Source organism: Panthera pardus, unplaced genomic scaffold (assembly GCF_024362965.1).
Source record: "Panthera pardus isolate Hobbes unplaced genomic scaffold, ASM2436296v1 HiC_scaffold_18, whole genome shotgun sequence".
Lineage (NCBI taxonomy): Eukaryota > Metazoa > Chordata > Mammalia > Carnivora > Felidae > Panthera > Panthera pardus.
In genome coordinates this window covers 3,726,563-3,745,413 of record NW_026526743.1, presented here as the reverse complement: position 1 = coordinate 3,745,413, position 18,851 = coordinate 3,726,563, and the positions used below count along the sequence as shown (strand labels likewise).

The 18,851-nt window shown below is 54.7% G+C and overlaps 1 protein-coding gene across 4 annotated transcripts; it reads right to left on the bottom strand.

Moving 5' to 3' along the window:
- Positions 1-1,020: 1,020 nt before the first annotated feature.
- On the bottom strand, positions 1,021-18,040 carry SNRNP70 (small nuclear ribonucleoprotein U1 subunit 70). Of its 4 annotated transcripts, none has more exons than XM_053905599.1 (10): positions 17,834-18,040; positions 16,909-17,131; positions 14,578-14,640; positions 14,411-14,465; positions 9,849-9,913; positions 9,618-9,680; positions 8,908-8,989; positions 5,527-5,628; positions 1,942-2,029; positions 1,021-1,859 (listed from the first exon to the last, which is right to left on the bottom strand). In XM_053905599.1, exons 2-10 carry the CDS (start codon positions 17,053-17,055, stop codon positions 1,208-1,210), a joined length of 1,317 nt encoding a protein of 438 aa, XP_053761574.1. In that variant the 5' UTR covers positions 17,056-17,131; positions 17,834-18,040; the 3' UTR covers positions 1,021-1,207. The 4 variants fall into 4 exon arrangements, with proteins under 4 accessions (XP_053761574.1, XP_053761576.1, XP_053761573.1 ...); XM_053905601.1 differs by having other exon boundaries at positions 14,411-14,487; positions 16,909-17,065; XM_053905598.1 differs by having other exon boundaries at positions 16,909-17,065; positions 17,834-18,039.
- Between the last annotated feature and the right edge of the window lie 811 nt (positions 18,041-18,851).

The following is an 18,851-nucleotide window of genomic DNA, read 5'->3' as shown; positions in this document are numbered from 1 at the left end:
CCTCTGGGTTATCAAGCCAAGTTTGCCTTTAGACAGAGAAACTTTTCAAAGACCAAAGTAGCTCCTGTATTTGCCTGGGCGGGAAATGCCCACCCAGGTCCCTAAGCATCGAGGGCTGAAATGGAGGGTGACTGTCCGCGTACAGATTCTGGAGTCCGCTGCCCTTGCTGCACTTGTAGTTGTGGTCTGGAGCCGCTCCAAGGTTCTGCAAGGCTAACTGGCTTCCTTCTCAAGCGGTCGCCAGACTGAAGTGTCCTCACCGTCACCTGACGTGATCTTCTCTGTCCAGAAACAGCTGGAATCTCAACTGCTGATGGGACCTCCCCTTTCCTGTTAATCCTCGTCAGAGCCGTGTGTGAAGTAAAAATACTCATGGCGCGGATGGCTGGGAGGCTTGCTCTGTGAAGCATCCAACTTCAACTCAGGTCATGATCTCACGGTTCCCGAATTCAAGCCCTACATCAGGCTCTCTGCTGTAGGCACAGAGCCGGCCTCAGATCTGTCCCTCTCCCTGCCTCTCCCCCACTCTCACATGTGCATTCTCAAAAATAAACATTTAAAAGAAGAGGGGCACCTGGGTGGCTCAGCTCCTCCTCCTCCAGCTTGTGCTCCCATTTCATCTCCCCACCCTTCCCAGCTCTCCAGCCTCAACAACAGCTCCCCTTCCAAAGTCACAGCTTCCACAGAGTAACCTCGTTTTAGAGCCCCACCTCCACCAAGACAAGGGTTACAGAGACGGCCCCATAAGAGCCCTGACAAAGATGTTAGGCGAAGAGAAAGGAAGAAGAAAAAGAAAAAAAGGAAAGGAAACCACAAAGACATCTAAGACGCTAACGGAGGGAACCTTTCAGAGCACCTCCTTATCCCAGTTTAAATGGCTCTGGGGTAGTGGGGGGTAGCCCCAGCCCCAGGTCAAAAAAGCCCAAGTTTTTGGCATGCCCTGGGACACAGACCAGAGTAGGGCTGCTGGAAAGGGCACAACCTTCTGGGAAGACATTAAAAGCAGCAAAGAAACCAAGGTGCTTGTTATCAACAGGAAATTAATTTTATTTTAAATCCAAGGGGCCACAACAAATAAGGAGACGCCTACCCTTGGCTGGCAAACTTAGGTGGTGGCCAAGAAGGTTGGGAAGAGGACGACAGCAAAGGGACGGGTAGGAACGCATCCAAACAAAACTGGGGGGGGGGGGGGGGGGGGAAGCCCTCTTCACTCTGGCGCAGCCTCCATCAAATACCCGTTCTCTGGAGCAAGATACCCATCACCTCCTTCAGACTCCATGTACATGTCTCGGCTTTCGTTGCCCAGACCCTCCAGCCCGTTGTCCTGGCCGCCACCACCCCCACCTCGGGCCTCATCCCTGCCCCGTTCACCACCCCGCTCCCCCCGCTTGTGCTCGCGATCCCGGTCTCGGTCGCGGTCCCGGCGCCGCTCCCGTTCGCTCCGGTGGCTCCGACGTCGTTCCCGGTCTCGATCCCGGCCCTTCTCCTCCGGACCGTCAGGGCCGTCAGGACCCAGCTCCCCAGGAGGCCCGTCATCGGGCGGCGCATCACCAGCCTCAGAGGGCTCCGCCATGTCGCCACCGCCTCCGCCACCACGTAGCTCCTCCTTGCGCTCCCGCTCGCGTCGTGCCCGCTCCCGGCTCCGGCTACTTCGCCGCTTCCGTTCCCGGTCCTTGTCCTTGCTACGCTCCCTGGATCGCCTCCGCTCCTCCTTGTCGCGACTCCGCGAGCGCCGCCGCCGGTCCCGAGAGCGGGAGCGTCGCCGTTCTCGCTCCTTGTCTCTCTCGCGGCTTCGTTCCCTGCGCTCCCGCTCGCGGTCCCGGTCCCGGTCCCTGTGGGGAAGCGGGGAGGGGCCGGGCCTGGATGAGGTGGGCAGAGGTTTGTGGCGGGGCTCCCCCACGTGACCGCCCGCGTCCCAGGAAACCAGCTGCCCAATCTTACCTCTCATCGTAGCGGGAAGTATCGTCCCGGCCCGAGTGCCGGATGTTCACGTCGGCCCCGCCTCTTCTGGTACCACCGAGGCCACCTCCTGGGGCGGGGGCGGGCGGAGAAAGGGTCAGTCCAAACAGGGCACCCAGGGAAGGGAGACGAGGCGCATCAAAGAGCAAAAGGCAGGCCTGCAACCGCCAGTGGCGGCTGCGCTTTAACAGGACAGCTGTGTTCACACGCTCGAGGCCTTTCCCCAAGCGCCAGCTGGTCAACACCTGTACTCAGACTCCAAAGCGCACCCTTAACCTCCAAGTCCACACAGCCTCCCAAACCCCTTCTGCTCAGCTGCCTCCTGACACGACGCCGAGCTAGAAACCTAACTAAAAAACGTGGCCGGCCTCGAATCCTCCAACAGTTTCCCACTGCCTTTACTCCAAAATCTCCATCAAGCGGCCTCCAGAAGCTGGCCACTGGTTCTTCATTTTCGGGGCGCTTTTCAACCCCCTCACACTCTCGGTCTCCGTCTCCTTTCTGCCCCACTTCGGGGATCATTCACTGCTCTCCTTGGGGTCTGCTCTTCCGTGTCCGGTTAACTTACTCCCCCTTTCCGGGTCCTCCTGAACACCATTTCCACCGCAAGCCTTCCCGAACCTACCCCGCTGCCCGGTTCCCCACCATTTACTCACGGACTGAATACATTTCCTTCCTAAAACTTCAGGTGGCGCTTCACAGTGCACACGCCCCTGTGAGCAGGGAACTCCTGCCTCTCCAGACTGTTAGGCACCGTGAAAGTCAGGACTAGGTCTGGATTTGCTGTCACCAGCATGTAACGTAAGTGTCTACGCACAGTCGTCAAAGGACAACTGAGGAGCAACGGCGCCTTCTTCGGATGGCAAAACAAACCCAGAGAGTCACTTGCCCACACGGGGACTTGGCAACGAAGGTGCAGAACTGGGACAGGAATCCCGGCCGACTCCAGAAGCTGCCCTCTTGTGCACCGTTCCGCACCACACGGACCGGAAGCAAGCTTCAGTGAGGCGGGCCGGAGTTCCACGAAAGGAAAGGACTTCCAGCAGTGCCGGGTGAAAACAGGCAAAGGATGCTCGGAGAGCAAACGTTCTAACAGGCACAGGCAACTGACCGGGCATCTGGAACGTCACAGGTATGATGCGGAACAGACTTGTGTCTTCAATTGCCAGGTCACAACCCAGCAATGGATCACACCACCAATTAGATGGGTTGCAACCAACACACATTAAAAAAAATAAAAGGCGCCTGGATGGCTTAGTCGGTAAAGCATCCGACTTGAGCTCAGGTATTCTGTGGGTTGCACTCTGTGGGTTGGAGCCCCTCGTCGGGCTCTGTGCTGACAACTCAGAGCCCGGAGTCTGCTTCAGATCCTGTGTCTCCCTCTCTCTGCCCCTCCCCCACTTACTCTCTCCTGGTCAAAAATAAACATTATAAAAAATTTTTTTTAATAAACAAAAAACAGGGGCGCCTGGGTGGCTCAGTCGGTCAAGCGACCGACTTCGGCTCAGGTCACGATCTCACAGTTTGTGAGTTCAAGCCCCACGTCGGGCTCTGTGCTGACAGCTCAGAGCCTGGAGCCGGCTTCGGATGCTGTGTCTCCCTCTCTCTCTGCCCCTCCCCGACTCATGCTCTGTCTCAGAAATAAACATTAAAAAAATAATAGTAATAGTAATAATAATAATAAAAAACAAAGTAAAGCAACAGAATATAAAATACTAGTATAGACTGTCTGTAAAAAAGGTAATTTCTGGGGGAGCCTGGGTGCCTTAGTTAAGCATCCAACTCTTGATTTCAGCTCAGGTCACAGTCTTGTGGTTCGTGAATTCGGGCCCCACATCCGGCTCTGCGCAGATAGTGTGGAGTCTGCCTGTGACTCTCTGTCCCTCCTCCATACTCGCTCTCTCAAAAATAAACATTAAAAAAAAAAAAAAGGTAATTTCTGTTCATAAAACTTTTGTTTGGGTTATAATTTTGCATGTATACATGCTGCGTCAGGAAGTACTAGGTACTGCTATCGCAGAATTTGAATGCCAACGGACCTAGAAGATTCTGGGATTCCGGGATTCTACCAGAACAGGAAACAGCACTCTGAAGAACTCACTCCACCCCAGAGAAATGAGGGCAAGATAAAAACCGATCTGTTGTTCAGAGAGCCAGCAGTTGAATGTGTGGTCTCTGTCACACAGGCAAGTTCAGGGTGAGAAGAGTGGGCGGGAAGGCAGGATTAAGAGCAGAGTACTCATCCATCTGACAGGTCTACCCGAGGAGGACCATCTTCTTGGACAACTGTCACTCACCCTCAAAGAAGTAGGTCCTTAACAGGCATGTTTGGATGGCAAGACCTCAGACCCAGGTCCAGGCCCAAGGCTGAGCCACTGAGACCCACCCACCCCAAAACGCAGAGACTCAGTCAAGACTGAGTATAAAGCAGGACACACACTGGGCCAGTGCAGGGAAACACAGAAGAGATCAGTCTGCACACATAGCAGGCAAGACAGAAGCAAGCTGCAGTGACACCAGAGGTGGCTCCTGGCAACTTAAGGTCTGGCTACCAGGTCCCCTTCAGGCCAACTGGCATCACACATCTTTGGGCTCCAAAGGATCCGTGGGATTCTCAATCAACAAGGCTCCTTTGTGCTTTAAAACCCTCAAATGTATTTCTGATACCTGCAACCAAACTGACCTTGACTGACACTGTGAATGACAATCAGAGACAGACAAAGACTTGCTCTTGACTAAAACACATGGTAAGGGCGCCTGGGTGGCTCAGTCAGTTAAACATCCAACTCCTGATCTCGGCTCAGGTCATGATCTTATGGTTCGTGGGACTGAGCCCCGTGTCTGGCTGGGTGCCGACAACATGCAGCCTGCTTGGGATTCTCTCCTTCCCTCAGCCCCCCCACCCCCCGCCCCATGCACATGGCTCTCTTTCCCTCTCAAAAGAAATAAACATTAAAAAAAATTAGAGTAAAAACATGGGGGGCGCCTGGGTGGCTCAGTCGGTTAAGCATCTGACTTTGGCTCAGGTTATGATCTCATAGTTCTTGAGTTTGAGCCCCATGTCGGGCTCTGTGCTGACAGTTCAGAGCCCAGAGCTGCTTTGGATTCTGTGTCTCCCTCTCTCTCTGTCCCTCCCCTGCTGGTATTCTTGCTCTCTCTCAAAAATAAACAAAAAGATTTTTAAAAAAGTAAAAATATGGTAAACAGGCATTTGCTGAACCAACGTATCAACAGACAAGCAAGAGCAAAGAGTCAGTGGATGAGAGGGTGACATTTACAACCCTACCAGGGGCTCCTTGCCAAGCTGGGCATCTGGTATGCTGAGCTTGGTGAACTCTGAGGTGACCCCCACTTTCCAGGATAAGGAGAATGAGGCACAAAGAGAGGAAGTCCACCAACTAGAGAGTAACCCAGAACAGGAAGACAGCCCTCAGGAATGATGACGGTGATGAGAGACAAGCTGGAGAGAGGAAGGAAAGACGTGAACAGCCAGGCAGGCAGAAAGTGGCAGGGAATGCAGAAGGGATGCAGGCCTGCCGGGGCCCAGCCCACACAGGGAGTGCTCACCTAGCCGCCGGGGCCGCCAGCCCTTCACGGTTCGGCCCCTCTCCACGTCCACAAGGACCCTCCTGCCGTCAATCTTCTTGCCATCTGCGTGCTTGTAAGCGGCTGCAACAGACGTGGGGGGGGGGGGGGAGGGGGAAAGAGTCCCCAGAGGGTCCTCTAGTCAGGACAGGGCCCGGCTCTGTGGCATCCCCACCCCCATGTCCCCATCAAGGCACTCTGTGCGCAGGCGCGCGCACACACACACACACACACACACACACACACACACGCACGCACACGCGCGTACACACACGCACGCAAGCACACGCCCACCAGACAGCCAGGCAACTGACAGCCAGACTGACCCTCTCCCAAACCAGGAGGGGCCTGCTCCATCTCGGAACTTGTTCATCACCCCCCAATTGCTACTGGGGGGAGCAGGACCACCCCAACCACCACCCGCCCACCTGGGCTGCCAAGCCCTGCCTACTCCCACCCGACAGAGCAGCCCCCTCCTGTCCAGGCGGCCAAAGTCGCTGCAAAGAAACTGAAGGTTAACTTAAGGTTGGACTCTGCTGTGGGGGAGGGCTCCTCCACAACCCCAGGCATGCACCCTAAAACATCGTGCTGGGGGAGGAGGCCCAGCTGGGCCGCACTGCACCCCAGTTCACACCGTTTTATTTTTTATTTTTTTGTGTTTTGGGGGACGGAGGTGAGTGTGGGGGGAACAGACATCAGAACAGAAAATGAACCAGAAAAGGGTGGGAGAAATCTTCAGGAGATGACAGGGAGCAGAAGGGTGGGGTTACGGTGCTCCCAGGGGGCCTGGAGGGGCCCCCTACAGCAGGTGGGGGAGAGGGAAAGTGGAGGGAGGCATGGGAGGCGTGCGGTGCTCCTCACAATTCCTGCCTTACCTGAGCCGACTGACTGCCACCCAATCCCAGCCCCCGTCCCATCTCTCCCTCCACAGCCCCTGCTCAACAAACACTGGGAGGCCAACCCCAGCCTGAGCCTGCTGGGCAGAGCGAGGAGTAGAGGGGGAGATTCGGGGTGAGGCATGTTCCTGCTCTTGGGCAGGGCACAGCAATGGGCAGGCCTGACCCAGGGCCTGTCTCACACGGGCGTCGGGAAGGCCAAAAAAGTCCGTTTCCCACCCCCAGCCCTGGCCTAGGGAGTTGTCCTCAACCAACCACAATACCCTGCCCCGCCCCAGCCCGCTCCCCCCCAAATAACAACCAGAGGAAGAGAAAAAGGTGCCATTTACCGATGCCGGCCTTGCGGGTGTCCAAACCGAGCGGGATGGGGGGGGCTCGGCAACTCCTGGGGGCCTGGCGAGGAGGCGGGCTTCCCGGGGGGGGACACGGGACCGCTTACCTGGAGCCCCCAAGCTTACCTGAGCACGCGCACAGACCCCACACCCACCACCATGGGGTCAGCTAAAGCTACAGGGAGGGAAGTGGGGGGGTTCTAGGGAGCCAGTGGAGAGGGAGAGGAACCACGTCTCCTGCACCACCTGGAGGCAGGCAGAGGAAGTGGCGGACCCCAAATAAACCTCATGGAGGCCTTAAAAGAGGGGGAGACAAGGATTAACATCAAGTCTAGGAGCTGGTAAAGTCCCGGGACTATCTTATTGCATTTAAGAAGGCGGCTGGGGAGGCCTCAGAGAACCTGTGCGCCCTCACCTTTCCCGGTAAAGTCCACGCTAAACTAGGCACACGCCCCGCCCCCTCGTAGCACATAGAAGGACTTTTCCAACTCGAGTTCCACACTCCCTCCCGCCACCTGCAGGTCAAAGGCTGGCACCCAAAGGGGCAGCCTCGGGGGTCCAGGAGATGGCGTGCAGCCCAGGATCTGAGGAGGAGGGGCCGCTCGGCCCCCGAACCCAGAGGAGGGTAGTGGGGGGACGGGAGTGAAGGACCGGGAACACAGTCAGGCAAAGGAACCCTGCTCTGGTTCAGTGTCCCAAACCCCGGAAGAAGCCCAACCCAGGAGTACCAGCAAAGAAACCACGTGACATGTGTGCTTCTAGGCTCGTCTTTCTCTCCCTCTCTTAGGTCTCTATAGACAGCGGAAGGGTTTTAAGTAGAATCTACGACACCTTCAGCCCCTGGCAGCCTGTCACTTGGTCCCTCCCACACTCCAATCCCCAATTCCGTGCACTCTGCAGAGCCGCTGGGCACCACGGCCCTTAGGTAGGCCTCGACCAGGAGAAGGCAGACAGAAAAGGGGCACAGCACCCTGAATCTAGCAACCAGAAAGATTCTCCAGGGCCACCACAGTGACAGCCCCACAGAAGCACGGGGGCAGGGAGCAAAGGATTGAAGGGTTCCATGAGGAGCCCTCCCCCCAGTGCGTCCTGTCTTCGGCATTCCTGTAACCTTCCCGCTGACGCCATGAAGCCAGGTTAAGTCAGGGGCTGGGTGGAGCCCAACTGGAGAGGCCAGACGCCTTTCCAATCAGGGTCCGTCCTTCCCTTCCTGGGACCGACAAGATTACCAGAGAGCCTGTGGACTGGGGGCAGGGGTGGCAGGAGGGACAAAGGGCACCCAAACAAGGAAAGGGTTCCGGGTGCGGGGAGGTTGAGGGGGCGACTGGGGATGGGAGGAGGGAGGCCTCACTGCTCCTGCACTGCCTGGCTAAGCTGGGCTAGTGTGCGGTGCTGAGTGATCTTACCCATGATACAAACCCTTATACCAACCATACACTGAGGTGTTGTAAGGGGAGCGTAAGCATCAGCTGCAAGCCAGCTGCGTGGTGGCTGCAGTGACAATAAGAACAGTCAATTAATACGGCGGCCCCTGGACACGCCGCAGCCCTGCCCGCCCCCGCCCACCCATCCCTGCCCATGTGGACGCCGCCGCGGCCTCAAAGGGGGCTTTGGAGATGTGGGGGCAGGCGCCGAACACGCCTACAGGCCCACTGCCCGCTGAGGAACAGGGTGGGGGGCCAGGGGTGGGGAGGCGGAGGGTCGGGTGGCCCAGCCCCAGTTCTGCTGGGGGGAAGAGAGGGCAGGTTCAAAGGCCAGTCCTCAGTCTGACCTAGCCACCCCCACTTCTGGTGGGGGGAATGGGGAGAGGCTCCCCGAACACCCGACCCCTCCCCCCCACATCCAGCTGGCCCCAGCTCCCACCCAGTTCCCTCCTTGCCCCTGAGGTTCAACGTGTGACACTTACCTCCCCGGGTTCACACACACACACACGTTGTGGGGGATTTTGGTTTTTGTTTTTTAAAAAACACGTATATAAAAAAAAAAAAGATATATCAGAAACAGAGGGAGGAGGAGAAGAGACATCGCTAATGTCAGGTTTGGCAGGGCAGGGGTTGGGGACAGACGACAGGAAGGGGCTGGGCAGCAGAGAAGAGAGAGGGTCAGAGGGCAGGGCTCAGGCCAGAGGTACTCACAGTGCATGTCTCGCTCATGTTCGTACTCGATGAAGGCATAGCCACGGGGCTTTCCTGACCGCTTGCTGTAGACCATGTGTATCTGAGGGAGGCAGCCGGTGGGGGGCGGCGCAGAGATTAGTTCTCAGACAAGGAAATCCCACCCTTTCAACCACAGAGGCGGCCTACGCCAGCGACAGATGCCTCACACCCTGTCCCCGTCCCTGTCCCTGAGAGCCCCAGGTGACTAATGCCCTCCCAGCACCGGGCTCAGCAGCGGACGCGCACACTGATCTCAAGCCCTCACTACTGCTCAGAGCGCTCAGGGGACTTTTCGATGAAATCGAGGCCCGCCAGTTAAACACAGAGCCTTGCTCCACAACGGCAATCGGCACACGCTTCTGCATCTTCCCTAAAGGGCCAGACGGCAGATGCTTCCAGTTCCATGGACCTGACAGTCTCTGTCCCGACTACCCGCCTCTGCCTCACAGCAACGGGAGCCGCAGACAACGGTAAACAAACGGGCTTGGCTAGTTACCACTTCTTAATTTTACTCCTGCTACCCAAAATCCCCTGCGAGGAAGTACAGTCAGAATGGAAAGGCAGCCCATGGACTCTGAAGCCCTGAAATGATGGGATGCATCCTTGGGGCCAGGAACCAGCCTTCTCCCTCCACCCCCGCCACCAAATCCCTTTCCAATTCAAATAACCCCCCGTCCCAGTCCACTCACTCTTTTGATGGGTCCGTACACCTCAAACTCTCTCCGGAGCTTGGATTCTGTTGTGTCATAGTTCTACCGGGAGACAGACAGACACAAAGTTAAGTGGGAGAAATTAACCATCCCCAAGCCCTCAGAACATTCCAGGACCTGGCCTACTGTCCTTTGTCCCACACCCAAGCTCTCAGCAGCGCAGGGTTTTGGCTTCTCTGGGGCTCCATGGCTGGGGAGCTGGGGACTCACCACTCTAGCCACAAAGAGAGTCTTGAAGGCATCACCCTGAGCATTGGGATCATTGTGAGGGTCCCCTGTGCAGAAAAAAAGAATGTGTAAGTAGAAAACATCAACAGTCACACACAGCAAGAAAGGCGGACGGACAGAGATCCGTTAGAATAAAATTGCTGGTGACCTGGAGACCTTGGACACGCTCCGTTTTCCAGTTTCCCTGGGGCACAGCAGCCTTTATCTCAGTAACCAGTTTAGGTTGATGGGGGAAGGGGACAGGCTGACCTCAAGCTGACACTGGATGGGGGCCAGGAGTCTGAACACCATTTCAGACCTAGACATTTGCCCCAGCCCCTTCCAGGTGAAGGCTGGGCATCCAGAGGCAGCCTGACCACTCCAGGTGCCAGGCTCCCTCCCTCAGCTGCGGGGCCACGCGGCCACCCAACGACACGGCTTGCACCTACAGCCCTCAGGAAAACCTGAGCTCAAAGGCTGGGAGAGAGCCTAGCAGTGTCCACCTGCTTTCTGCCCCATGACCTCTGTGCCCCAGGGAGAAACCCAGGCCTGGTGCTGGAGCGCACGAAATGCTCAACAGGTGCTTACTCCCAACCCTCCTACCACGAGGCCACTGAGGAACAACCATCTCCACAGAAAGGAGCCAAAACCTATCACAAAACCAATTCCTGGGGGGATTCTGGTGGGTCAGGCCTGGGAAGAAGTCCTTTTCACCAACTATAGAGGCCCAAGCACACACAGCGGTCCTCGACTCCTGCCAGGGTCCCCAAGGCACCCCGACCACTTCAGAGCAAAGGCGGTTCTTCCACGTGACACGACACAGCACAACCCTTAGAATGACATGCCGTATCCCAGGAGAATGTAAAAAAACGAACGTTAATAATTTATTGAACACATAATTAGGCCCACACATTGCCGCACGCTGAAAATGAATCCTCATTCTGCAAACGGAAACCAAGCCAACCCCCGAAGCATGGAAGAGGAAAAGTGTCAGAGCAGCAAAGAGGCCAAGCCCGGCTTTACGTCCCAGCCCAACCTCACGGCCCCGGCGCTCTAACTACCAAGCTCCATACTGAACACCTACACACCAGCTTCTCAGGATGACAGGCTGGGTGCCGCAAGAAGCCAGAGAAATAAAGCTGCAGATCTGAGGAGGCTAGGCTGCGAACACAAGCGAAACTCAAGATGACTTCAGGGAATGTATTACAAACCAGAGAACTGAGCCTAACTACCTGGAAAGCGACGGTGGCCTTTGAAGACAACGCCACCTTTGCGCCTACCCCCTTCAGTTCCTCACTATCCCTCATCCTTCCGTGTCGTAGTTTTCTGTGCCCCGGTATCTCGATCTACACCGACTGCTCTCGTCCGTTCGTCCAACAGGTATCTGTGCAGCGCTGGCGAGTTCCCGGAACCGTCGTACGGAGCCGGGGATTCGGTGGCGCACAAGACAAAACACAGCCCCGTCCTCTCGAAGCTCAGACACTCATGCGGGGAGGCCGACAGCAAACTCGGTGAGGAAGTCATCTGGTTCCATCACAGAGTGACAGACCCAGGGTGAAGAGTTGTAATGGGCAGGTCAGGAAAGGCCTCACCAGGATGAGGACATCTCACTGAAGACCTGAAACCATCACAGCTGCAACGGGAAACGCATCTGCCAACCCCAGGCAGCAGGTGGCCTAACAGGCGGGGTAGGAATGCTAAGGCTACAATGGTTGCAGGGGATGGGGGAGAGGACCAAGGCCAAACAGCAGACACCTGAAACTTCCTGACGTGCCGTGGAGGTGCCCGGCAGCATCCAAGGGACACCGCAGAACTCTCTGCGGTTCTTGCTTACTCGAGGGTTGCCCTTGAGTGTGGCCAAAGGGAAAAACTAGTGCAGCCGAGCCGAGAACACCCATGTGTCTGCAAAAAGAAGACGTCAGCAGGAAGAGGGCAGCAGAGAACTGAAGCCGGTCAGCAGCTCACCAGCTGGTGCACTCGTGCGCACAAACTCAGGGAACTCCCGCGCTGGCACCTCTGCCCTTGGAAAACCCCTGGTTAAAGGATTATCTAGGTAGCAACCCCGAGCAGGAGCTTGAAGAAACGCCCTATGGAGCTGGGAAGCCTGTTCAGGCTTTCAGATGGCAGGAAAAGTATTTCGAAACTCTCGGCTCTTGGGAAGTATACTGCCCTCAACGAGCCCCGGGTTTCCTGATCTTAAAAACGGGAGTAATAACCCCCCGCCACACTTGGAAGCTGGGAGAAGTCAACGGTATGAAGTACACCAATTGCTTAACAAGGGACAAGGTCCCCTCGAATGGTAGCTGCTACCGGTGACAAGGCAGAGCCAACTTCTGTAGTTGGAGATGGAGGCTCTTAGGGCCATGAAAACCCTAACGTACTCGACCCGTTTTTTTTTTTTTTTTCTTTCCAGTTATACAGAAGTTCAAACACTGAGGGAAGCAGAGAATAATATAATGAAGCCCTATGAACCAGCTTCAATTATCAACACATGGCCACGTTTGCTTCATCTGTACCCCCATCCCACCAAAGTATTTTAAATCAAACACCAGACATAGCATTGCAGTCTCTAACAAAGAATTTTAAAGAAATCATCACCACCGTACTCTTACTAGACCTTAAAAGGTTAAGGTCAGCTCCTTAACCCGAAACCCAGGGTTCAAATGTACTCCGTTATTTCCAAAACTGGACTTTTAAAATTAGTTGTTTTTTTTTTTTTTTAACGCTTATTTAAAAAGAACGGGGCAGGGGGGACATAGATCTGAAGCTGACGGAACAGAGCCTGATGCAGGACTCTGTACCCACAAACCATGATATCAAGACCTGAGCCAAAGTTGGACATTTAACTGAGCCACCCAGGCGCCCCAATGCAGTTACCTCATTTAAATCAGGATCCAAACAAGCATACACATCACTTGCTTGACCGATCTTTTGATTCTTTAATTGTTTTTGGTCCACTCCCTGCCCTTTCTCCTTGTCATTTATTAAAGAAACTGAGTTACAACTTTGTTTTATACCATTTCCCACATCCTGAATTCGACCAACTACATCTTTATGATGTCGTTTAACCTACCAAGATCCCATTCTTAAAAGTGTGGAAAATAACTTCTAAGGGGAGAAAAGATTTATCCAAGGCCACCTGGCAGTTAAGCAGCAGGATCGGGGTTACAACGCACAAGGGTCAGACTGCAAGGCCCGTGCCCTACAATACAACCAAGACTCCCCAAATTAACTGCCGACAATTCTGTGTGCCGAGCCCTATAGCAGCTGGGGCCATGGTGGTGAGCAAATCGCATCCAAACACTGCTCTTAGAGCAGCTGTGAACCCACAGCGTAGAGATGGAGATGATCTTCAAATCTCCCCTGCAGACCAAAGCGACCAACCTGTAGCAGGACTCGGGGCTTTCAGCACACAAGGTGACTTGACCCGAGCAAGGAAGTCACGAAAGGCTTCCTTGAGAAGTGACAGCTGAACAGGGATACAAAGAGCTGTTACACATAAACCAAGGTGTCATCAGAGACTGGGGGAACAGCCTGGGCAAAAGCCCAATGCCAGGGGACGTTCCAACAAGAACGAGGCATGAGAAGAGGCCGCTGTAGCTAGAGGGAAGGAGGCACAGTGCACAACAAGTTTGAAACAGTGGGCAGGAGACTTTCATCTTTAAGCTGAGAGCAAAAGGAAGCTGTTAGCAGAAAATGATACAAAGTTGTACTTTAAAAAGACCCAAAGAACTTGGTGGAGACAGGCACGTAGGTAATCAGACGGTTACTGTGTGTCCAAGCAAGAGAAAACCTGAGTGGTGACACATATGGAGAGAAGGGTCAGATCTGGGACATTCAGAGAGTAACAGGACAGGTGGTGGTGACGAACTGGAGAAAGGAGTAAAGAAAGTGTTAAAAACAAACTGGGTGGCAACAACAGAGAGCATGACTTGCAAGGCTACATGGCCATGTTCCAGGGAAGAAAACATCCAAGGAGACCAGGTGGGAAGAGGAAATTCTGAATGCGGTTTGAACACAGGGTCTGAGAAAGGACAGGAAGGCAGCTCTGGTGAGTCATTGCTCAGAGAGCTCTCGGCTGGTATCACGCCTTTAGATGCTTGGCATCTGCATAAGAGCCCTGAGGAAACACGCCGCTCCAGGGAATAAGGTCCAAAATGACACGATTCACCAGCCTCACAGGAGCTGAAAGAAAGACCGAGTCTTCCAACTACAACATCCTTACTCCAACAAGAAAGGGCCACTTGAGACCGACGTGACCCTGTGAGTCTGGTTAATGACTGCGACTATAACGGATCTGTCCTGCAGCCCAGGACACCCAGCTGGTTGTGGGAGTCTCCCTGAGTGCACTCCCCCGTAGAGTGTGCAGCCCGAGGTAGCAGGCCTCCCTTCCCACCAACCCTGACCCCACGCTGTACTTCTAAATCCTAAACCAAACACGGTACTTGGCCAACTTTGTGGGCTAAAAACCCCACCTGCCCAAATTAGAGTCCTGGGTTGGATTAGCCGGAGAAAAATACAAGAAGGTTTGAAGAAAAAGAGATGGGAAAAGAAGAGAGACTTACACATTTTTAGCTCTGTCTCCACTTCCTGCTGTCGCCGCTCAATTTTTTCCCGTCTCTGTCGGGAAAAAGGTGGACAACTGAATGAGGAAAGAAGTGCCCTGATGTCAGGGAACATCCTGGAGAGAAAATGCAAAACGACATGTGGCCAAGAGATGAAAATTACATACCTTCCTCTCCATGCGTTCCTCCCGGGTTTCTGCTCGAGTTGGGGGAGGGGCATCTCGAGGGTCCTGGAAATAAGAAGACAGGTGACAGGGTGGGAGGGACAGGGAGAAATTGCAAGGGACACCCATCCAGAAAACAACACGTGCCTCAGCCACTCACACACAACCAAGCAAACACGGACAGTTCCCAGGCCACTGGAGGTGGGGAGTGGCATCAAAACCTGGTCCACAGACCAGTGCTACCCACAAACTGTTCCCAATCTGTGACCAGAAAAATAGACAAATCAGAAGAATTCAGAAACTTCTACAGCAACCTGATAGAGCAGTTTTATGCCTGCTGAAATTAACAAAAACTCGATCTTGGGGCGCCTGGGTGGCTCAGTCGGTTGAGCATCTGACTTCGGCTCAGGTCATGATCTCGCAGTGAGTTCGAGCCCTGCGTCGGGCTCTGCGCCTGACAGTGTAGAGCCTGCCTGGGACTCTCTCTCTGCCCCTCCCCCGCTCATGCTCGCTCTCTCTCTCTCTCTCTCTGTCTCTCTCTGTCAAAAATAAATAGACATTAAAAAAAAAAACTGAAAACAAAAACAAAAACAAACAGCTCGATCTTGGGGCGTCTGGATGGTTCAGTCGGTTGAGCATCCGACTTCGGCTTAGGTCATGATCTCATGGTTCATGAGTTCTAGCCCCACACTGGGCTCTGTGCTGACACCTCACAGCCTGGAGTCTGCTTCAGACTTTGTGTCTCCCTGTCTCTCTGTCCCTCCCCTGCTTGTGTGTGCGTGCTCTCTTCTCTCAAAAATAAATACGTTTAGGGGCGCCTGGGTGGTGCAGTCGGTTAAGCGTCCGACTTCAGCCAGGTCACCATCTCGCGGTCCGTGAGTTCGAGCCCCGCGTCAGGCTCTGGGCTTATGGCTCGGAGCCTGGAGCCTGTTTCTGATTCTGTGTCTCCCTCTCTCTCTGCCCCTCCCCCGTTCATGCTCTGTCTCTCTCTGTCCCAAAAATAAAATAAAAAATTTAAAAAAAAAAAAACAAAAAAAACGTTTAAAAGATAAACAAATAAAAACTTGATCTTTTATTCTGTGGTCTTTCTTTAAAGATACGAGAAAAATCAGAACAATCCCTTCGTGTTTACCAAAAACCCCAATCTGCAAAAGATTTGTCCGTTATCATAGACAGAGATCGGGACCAGGGCTGATGCCAAAGAAGAGGACAGTGCAGTTCAGAAGCAATGACTGGACCCCTCCTGAGGGCCAGGGCAGTTCCTGAAGATCTCCCCAGCCACTCATTAAACGGTAACTGCCACATGACCACATCATCAAGGACGCCACTGGCCTGTAGCCATTAAATTAGTTTAATTAGCTAATAACACTTCCCAGTACCGGTTCACCGAGGGTGGCAAATCCTACTAAAGAGCCAACCTTCTGTTATCTCTCCACTAACTTCTGCCCTGCAGCTTCCTCCACCTCCACGGCCCTTTCTTACTTGAGGCCAGAACTTCCCGCTTCTGACTTCTGGCTGTGTGCCAGCATTTCTCAGGTGTGTTCTGATGCACCTTAGAAGGTGGATGTTGTCAGGCCAGTTTTACCAACGACAAAAACAGAGGCCCAAGTTACATATTTGTGTTTTCCCTGCAGTTGCATAGCCGACATCCTCAAGCCCACACTAACATCATCCTGTTAACAACAAAACCGGTCAACGCAGTAACACCGACGTTTCGCCGACTGGTTGGTGCCCAGCCCTGTAATAAGTGTCGCAGTTAATTCCCCACCAACACTATGAGGAAAATACTACTATCCCCTGGCAAAAAATGAAGAAATCAACTAAGAGAACACACCATTTGCCCAAGGTCACATGGCTGATAAATGGTGTGCCAAGGACCGCCTGACCCCAGAACCTGAATCCTCAGCTGCTACTTACTGAATTTTCAACAAAAACCCTACAAGGAAGCATCATCAACCCCCCCCCTTTTTTTTTTTTTTTAAATTTTAACGTTTATTTTTGAGACAGAGAGAGAGAGCATGAACAGGGGAGGGGCAGAGAGAGAGGGAGACACAGAATCTGAAACAGGCTCCAGGCTCTGAGCTGTCAGCACAGAGCCCGACGCGGGGCTTGAACTCACGGACCGTGAGATCATGACCTGAGCTGAAGTCGGACGCTTAACCGACCAAGCCACCCAGGCGCCCCCATCAACCCCTTTTAAGACAGAGAAACTGAGAATCAGAAAGAGTAAGTCCCCCGCCTAAATCACACAGGAAGTGTCCAGAAACTGGACTCTCAAATCCAGCTCCCCGGCCTCAGAACCCAAACCACTAAGAGTCTGCTCAGCGAACTCACCTCAAACTCTCGGATGTAGGGCGCAATGCCACAGTAAGGTTGATTGTGGTGTTTCTCATGTGGCAGTTTCTCCAAGGGGGGCAGGTATGGGATAGGGTCACGGGGAGCAAAGAGGGCCAAAAGGTTGGGTGGCAGGAACTGGGTCATCTTGCCAAGTCTGAGGGAGGAAGGACAGCCTTAGGTTAGGGTGACCGGGAGAGACGAAGCCCCTATAATCCCGGGACTCCCAAGAAGAAAAAGAAAGAGGAGTAAGATCCCAGTATTAAAGCAGGTCCTGGAAGAACACGGAATGATCGTATGGCTCACGGCAAAGAACTAAATCTGAACGAGAAATATAAAGTTCACGGGGGAAGGCTGTGGGAGGGCGAGGCAAGGCTGGTAAGGGCAGCAATGACTGAAAAAGAGTTTACGAGGAGTTAAAGTCTCAGGGTCCCGAGCAAGGAGCCGTGGGGCTGGGAGGTTCCCTGCGAGCGTGGGGGGGGGCTCAGCGATCCTTACGAGGGAGGTCCAAACCAATGGCGGCTGGTGGTCCCACACCTTGGAGACCAAGTTACGGGGGCGAGAATCACAGCAAGTCTCCGATCAAGGGAAGAAGCTGGTAAGCAACAAGCCCCTCGAGCTGGGGGCTTGTGGGTAATAAATGCAGGCCCCCAAAGGCGAAAGGAATTATGGGTAAGGGTCCAGGGCGCCGCGGAGACGAGGAAGAAAAAAAAGCAACACACCGCAAGGGCCTGTGGGTAAGGGGCCGCGGGAGAGCTGTGGGAAGAGGGCCTCGGTGCCCAGAGGAGTCTGGGTAAGGGGTGCAGAAAGGTCCTGCGGCGGTGGCGCGGGAAGGGGGCCCGGCCGCGGGGAAAAGGCTAGGGCCCACCGCAGGGGTTTGTGGGTAGCGGCTCCGCACCCGGTAAGGCCACTCGGTCTCACTCACCCGCCGCGCGGCGCCCTCCTCGGCCTGGAGACGGTCCGGGGGCTCGCGGCGGCTGCGGCGGCCCCTCAGCAGCAGGGACTCCCGCTCTGGCTTCGACTGCGGCGGCGCCCGCGTCGGTCTCCCTCAGTCGCCCGCCCAGCGCGCGCACCAGGCCGCTGCTCACGAGCCCGCGCGGCCTCGGCTCGCGACAGGGGCAAGGGGTGGAGCCAGCCTCAAATCCCTCCGCCGGCCGCGCTGCGCACGCGCGGCGCGATCCAGAACGACCCACACACAGGGACCTGGCGGCGCCGCGGGGACTGCGCACGCGCAAGGTCACTTCCCCGCCCACGGGCACCTTAAACTCCTTTGCCGCGGCTGGCTGCAGGCCGCAGTGCGCACGCGGGTACCGCACCAAACCCCAGCCCCCACCCCCTTTCGCTTTCGGCTCCAACCGCCTCCGTGCGCGAGACTCCTCGATGCTCCGCCCCTGTCCCTAACACACTTCCCGGATCTTGTACGCATGCGACTGTTGTGTGTACGACTAAATACCCCTCCGCCGCCTGGCAAAGAGTCCGTACGTGAATGGTGTTACGTTGATGTCTAACCTGTTAAATCATAACTGTTCATTCAGCGCCTAGTGTAATGCTAGGCATTGCTTGGGCTCTGAAGATATATAGCACATGACTAAGAGAAAGTCTTTTTCTTCTTGGAGCTTACGTTGTACTGGGGAGATGATAAAGGCATTTAAAAAGAATAAATTGTGAAGGGGGGGGAATAAATTGGGGGTTGTGGCCAACACAATAAAGAAAAATAGGGCAGGGGTGCCCTGGGTGGCTCAGTCCATTAAGCATCCGCTCAGGTCATGATCTCGGATTTGTGAGTTCGCCCCGCATCTGGCTGTGCTAACAGCACAGAGCCTGGAGGCTGATTCAGATTCTGTGTTTCCCTCTCTCTCAGCTCCCGCCCCCCGCCCCCACTCTGTGTGTGTGTGTGTGTGTGTGTGTGTGTGTGTGTGTGTGTGTGTGTGTCTCTCAAAAAT

What these genes read in the sequence shown, in the direction of transcription:
- SNRNP70 (XM_053905599.1), bottom strand. Translation starts at nt 17,055, where the DNA reads ATGACCCAGTTCCTGCCACCCAACCTTTTGGCCCTCTTTGCTCCCCGT. An exon ending in GGAGACAGAGCTAAAAATGT is followed by an intron (nt 9,914 to 14,410) that starts GTAAGTCTCTCT and finishes TTTTCTGCACAG; the next exon opens with GGGACCCTCACAATGATCCC. An exon ending in ACATGAGCGAGACATGCACT is followed by an intron (nt 5,629 to 8,907) that starts GTGAGTACCTCT and finishes CGTCTGTTGCAG; the next exon opens with CCGCTTACAAGCACGCAGAT.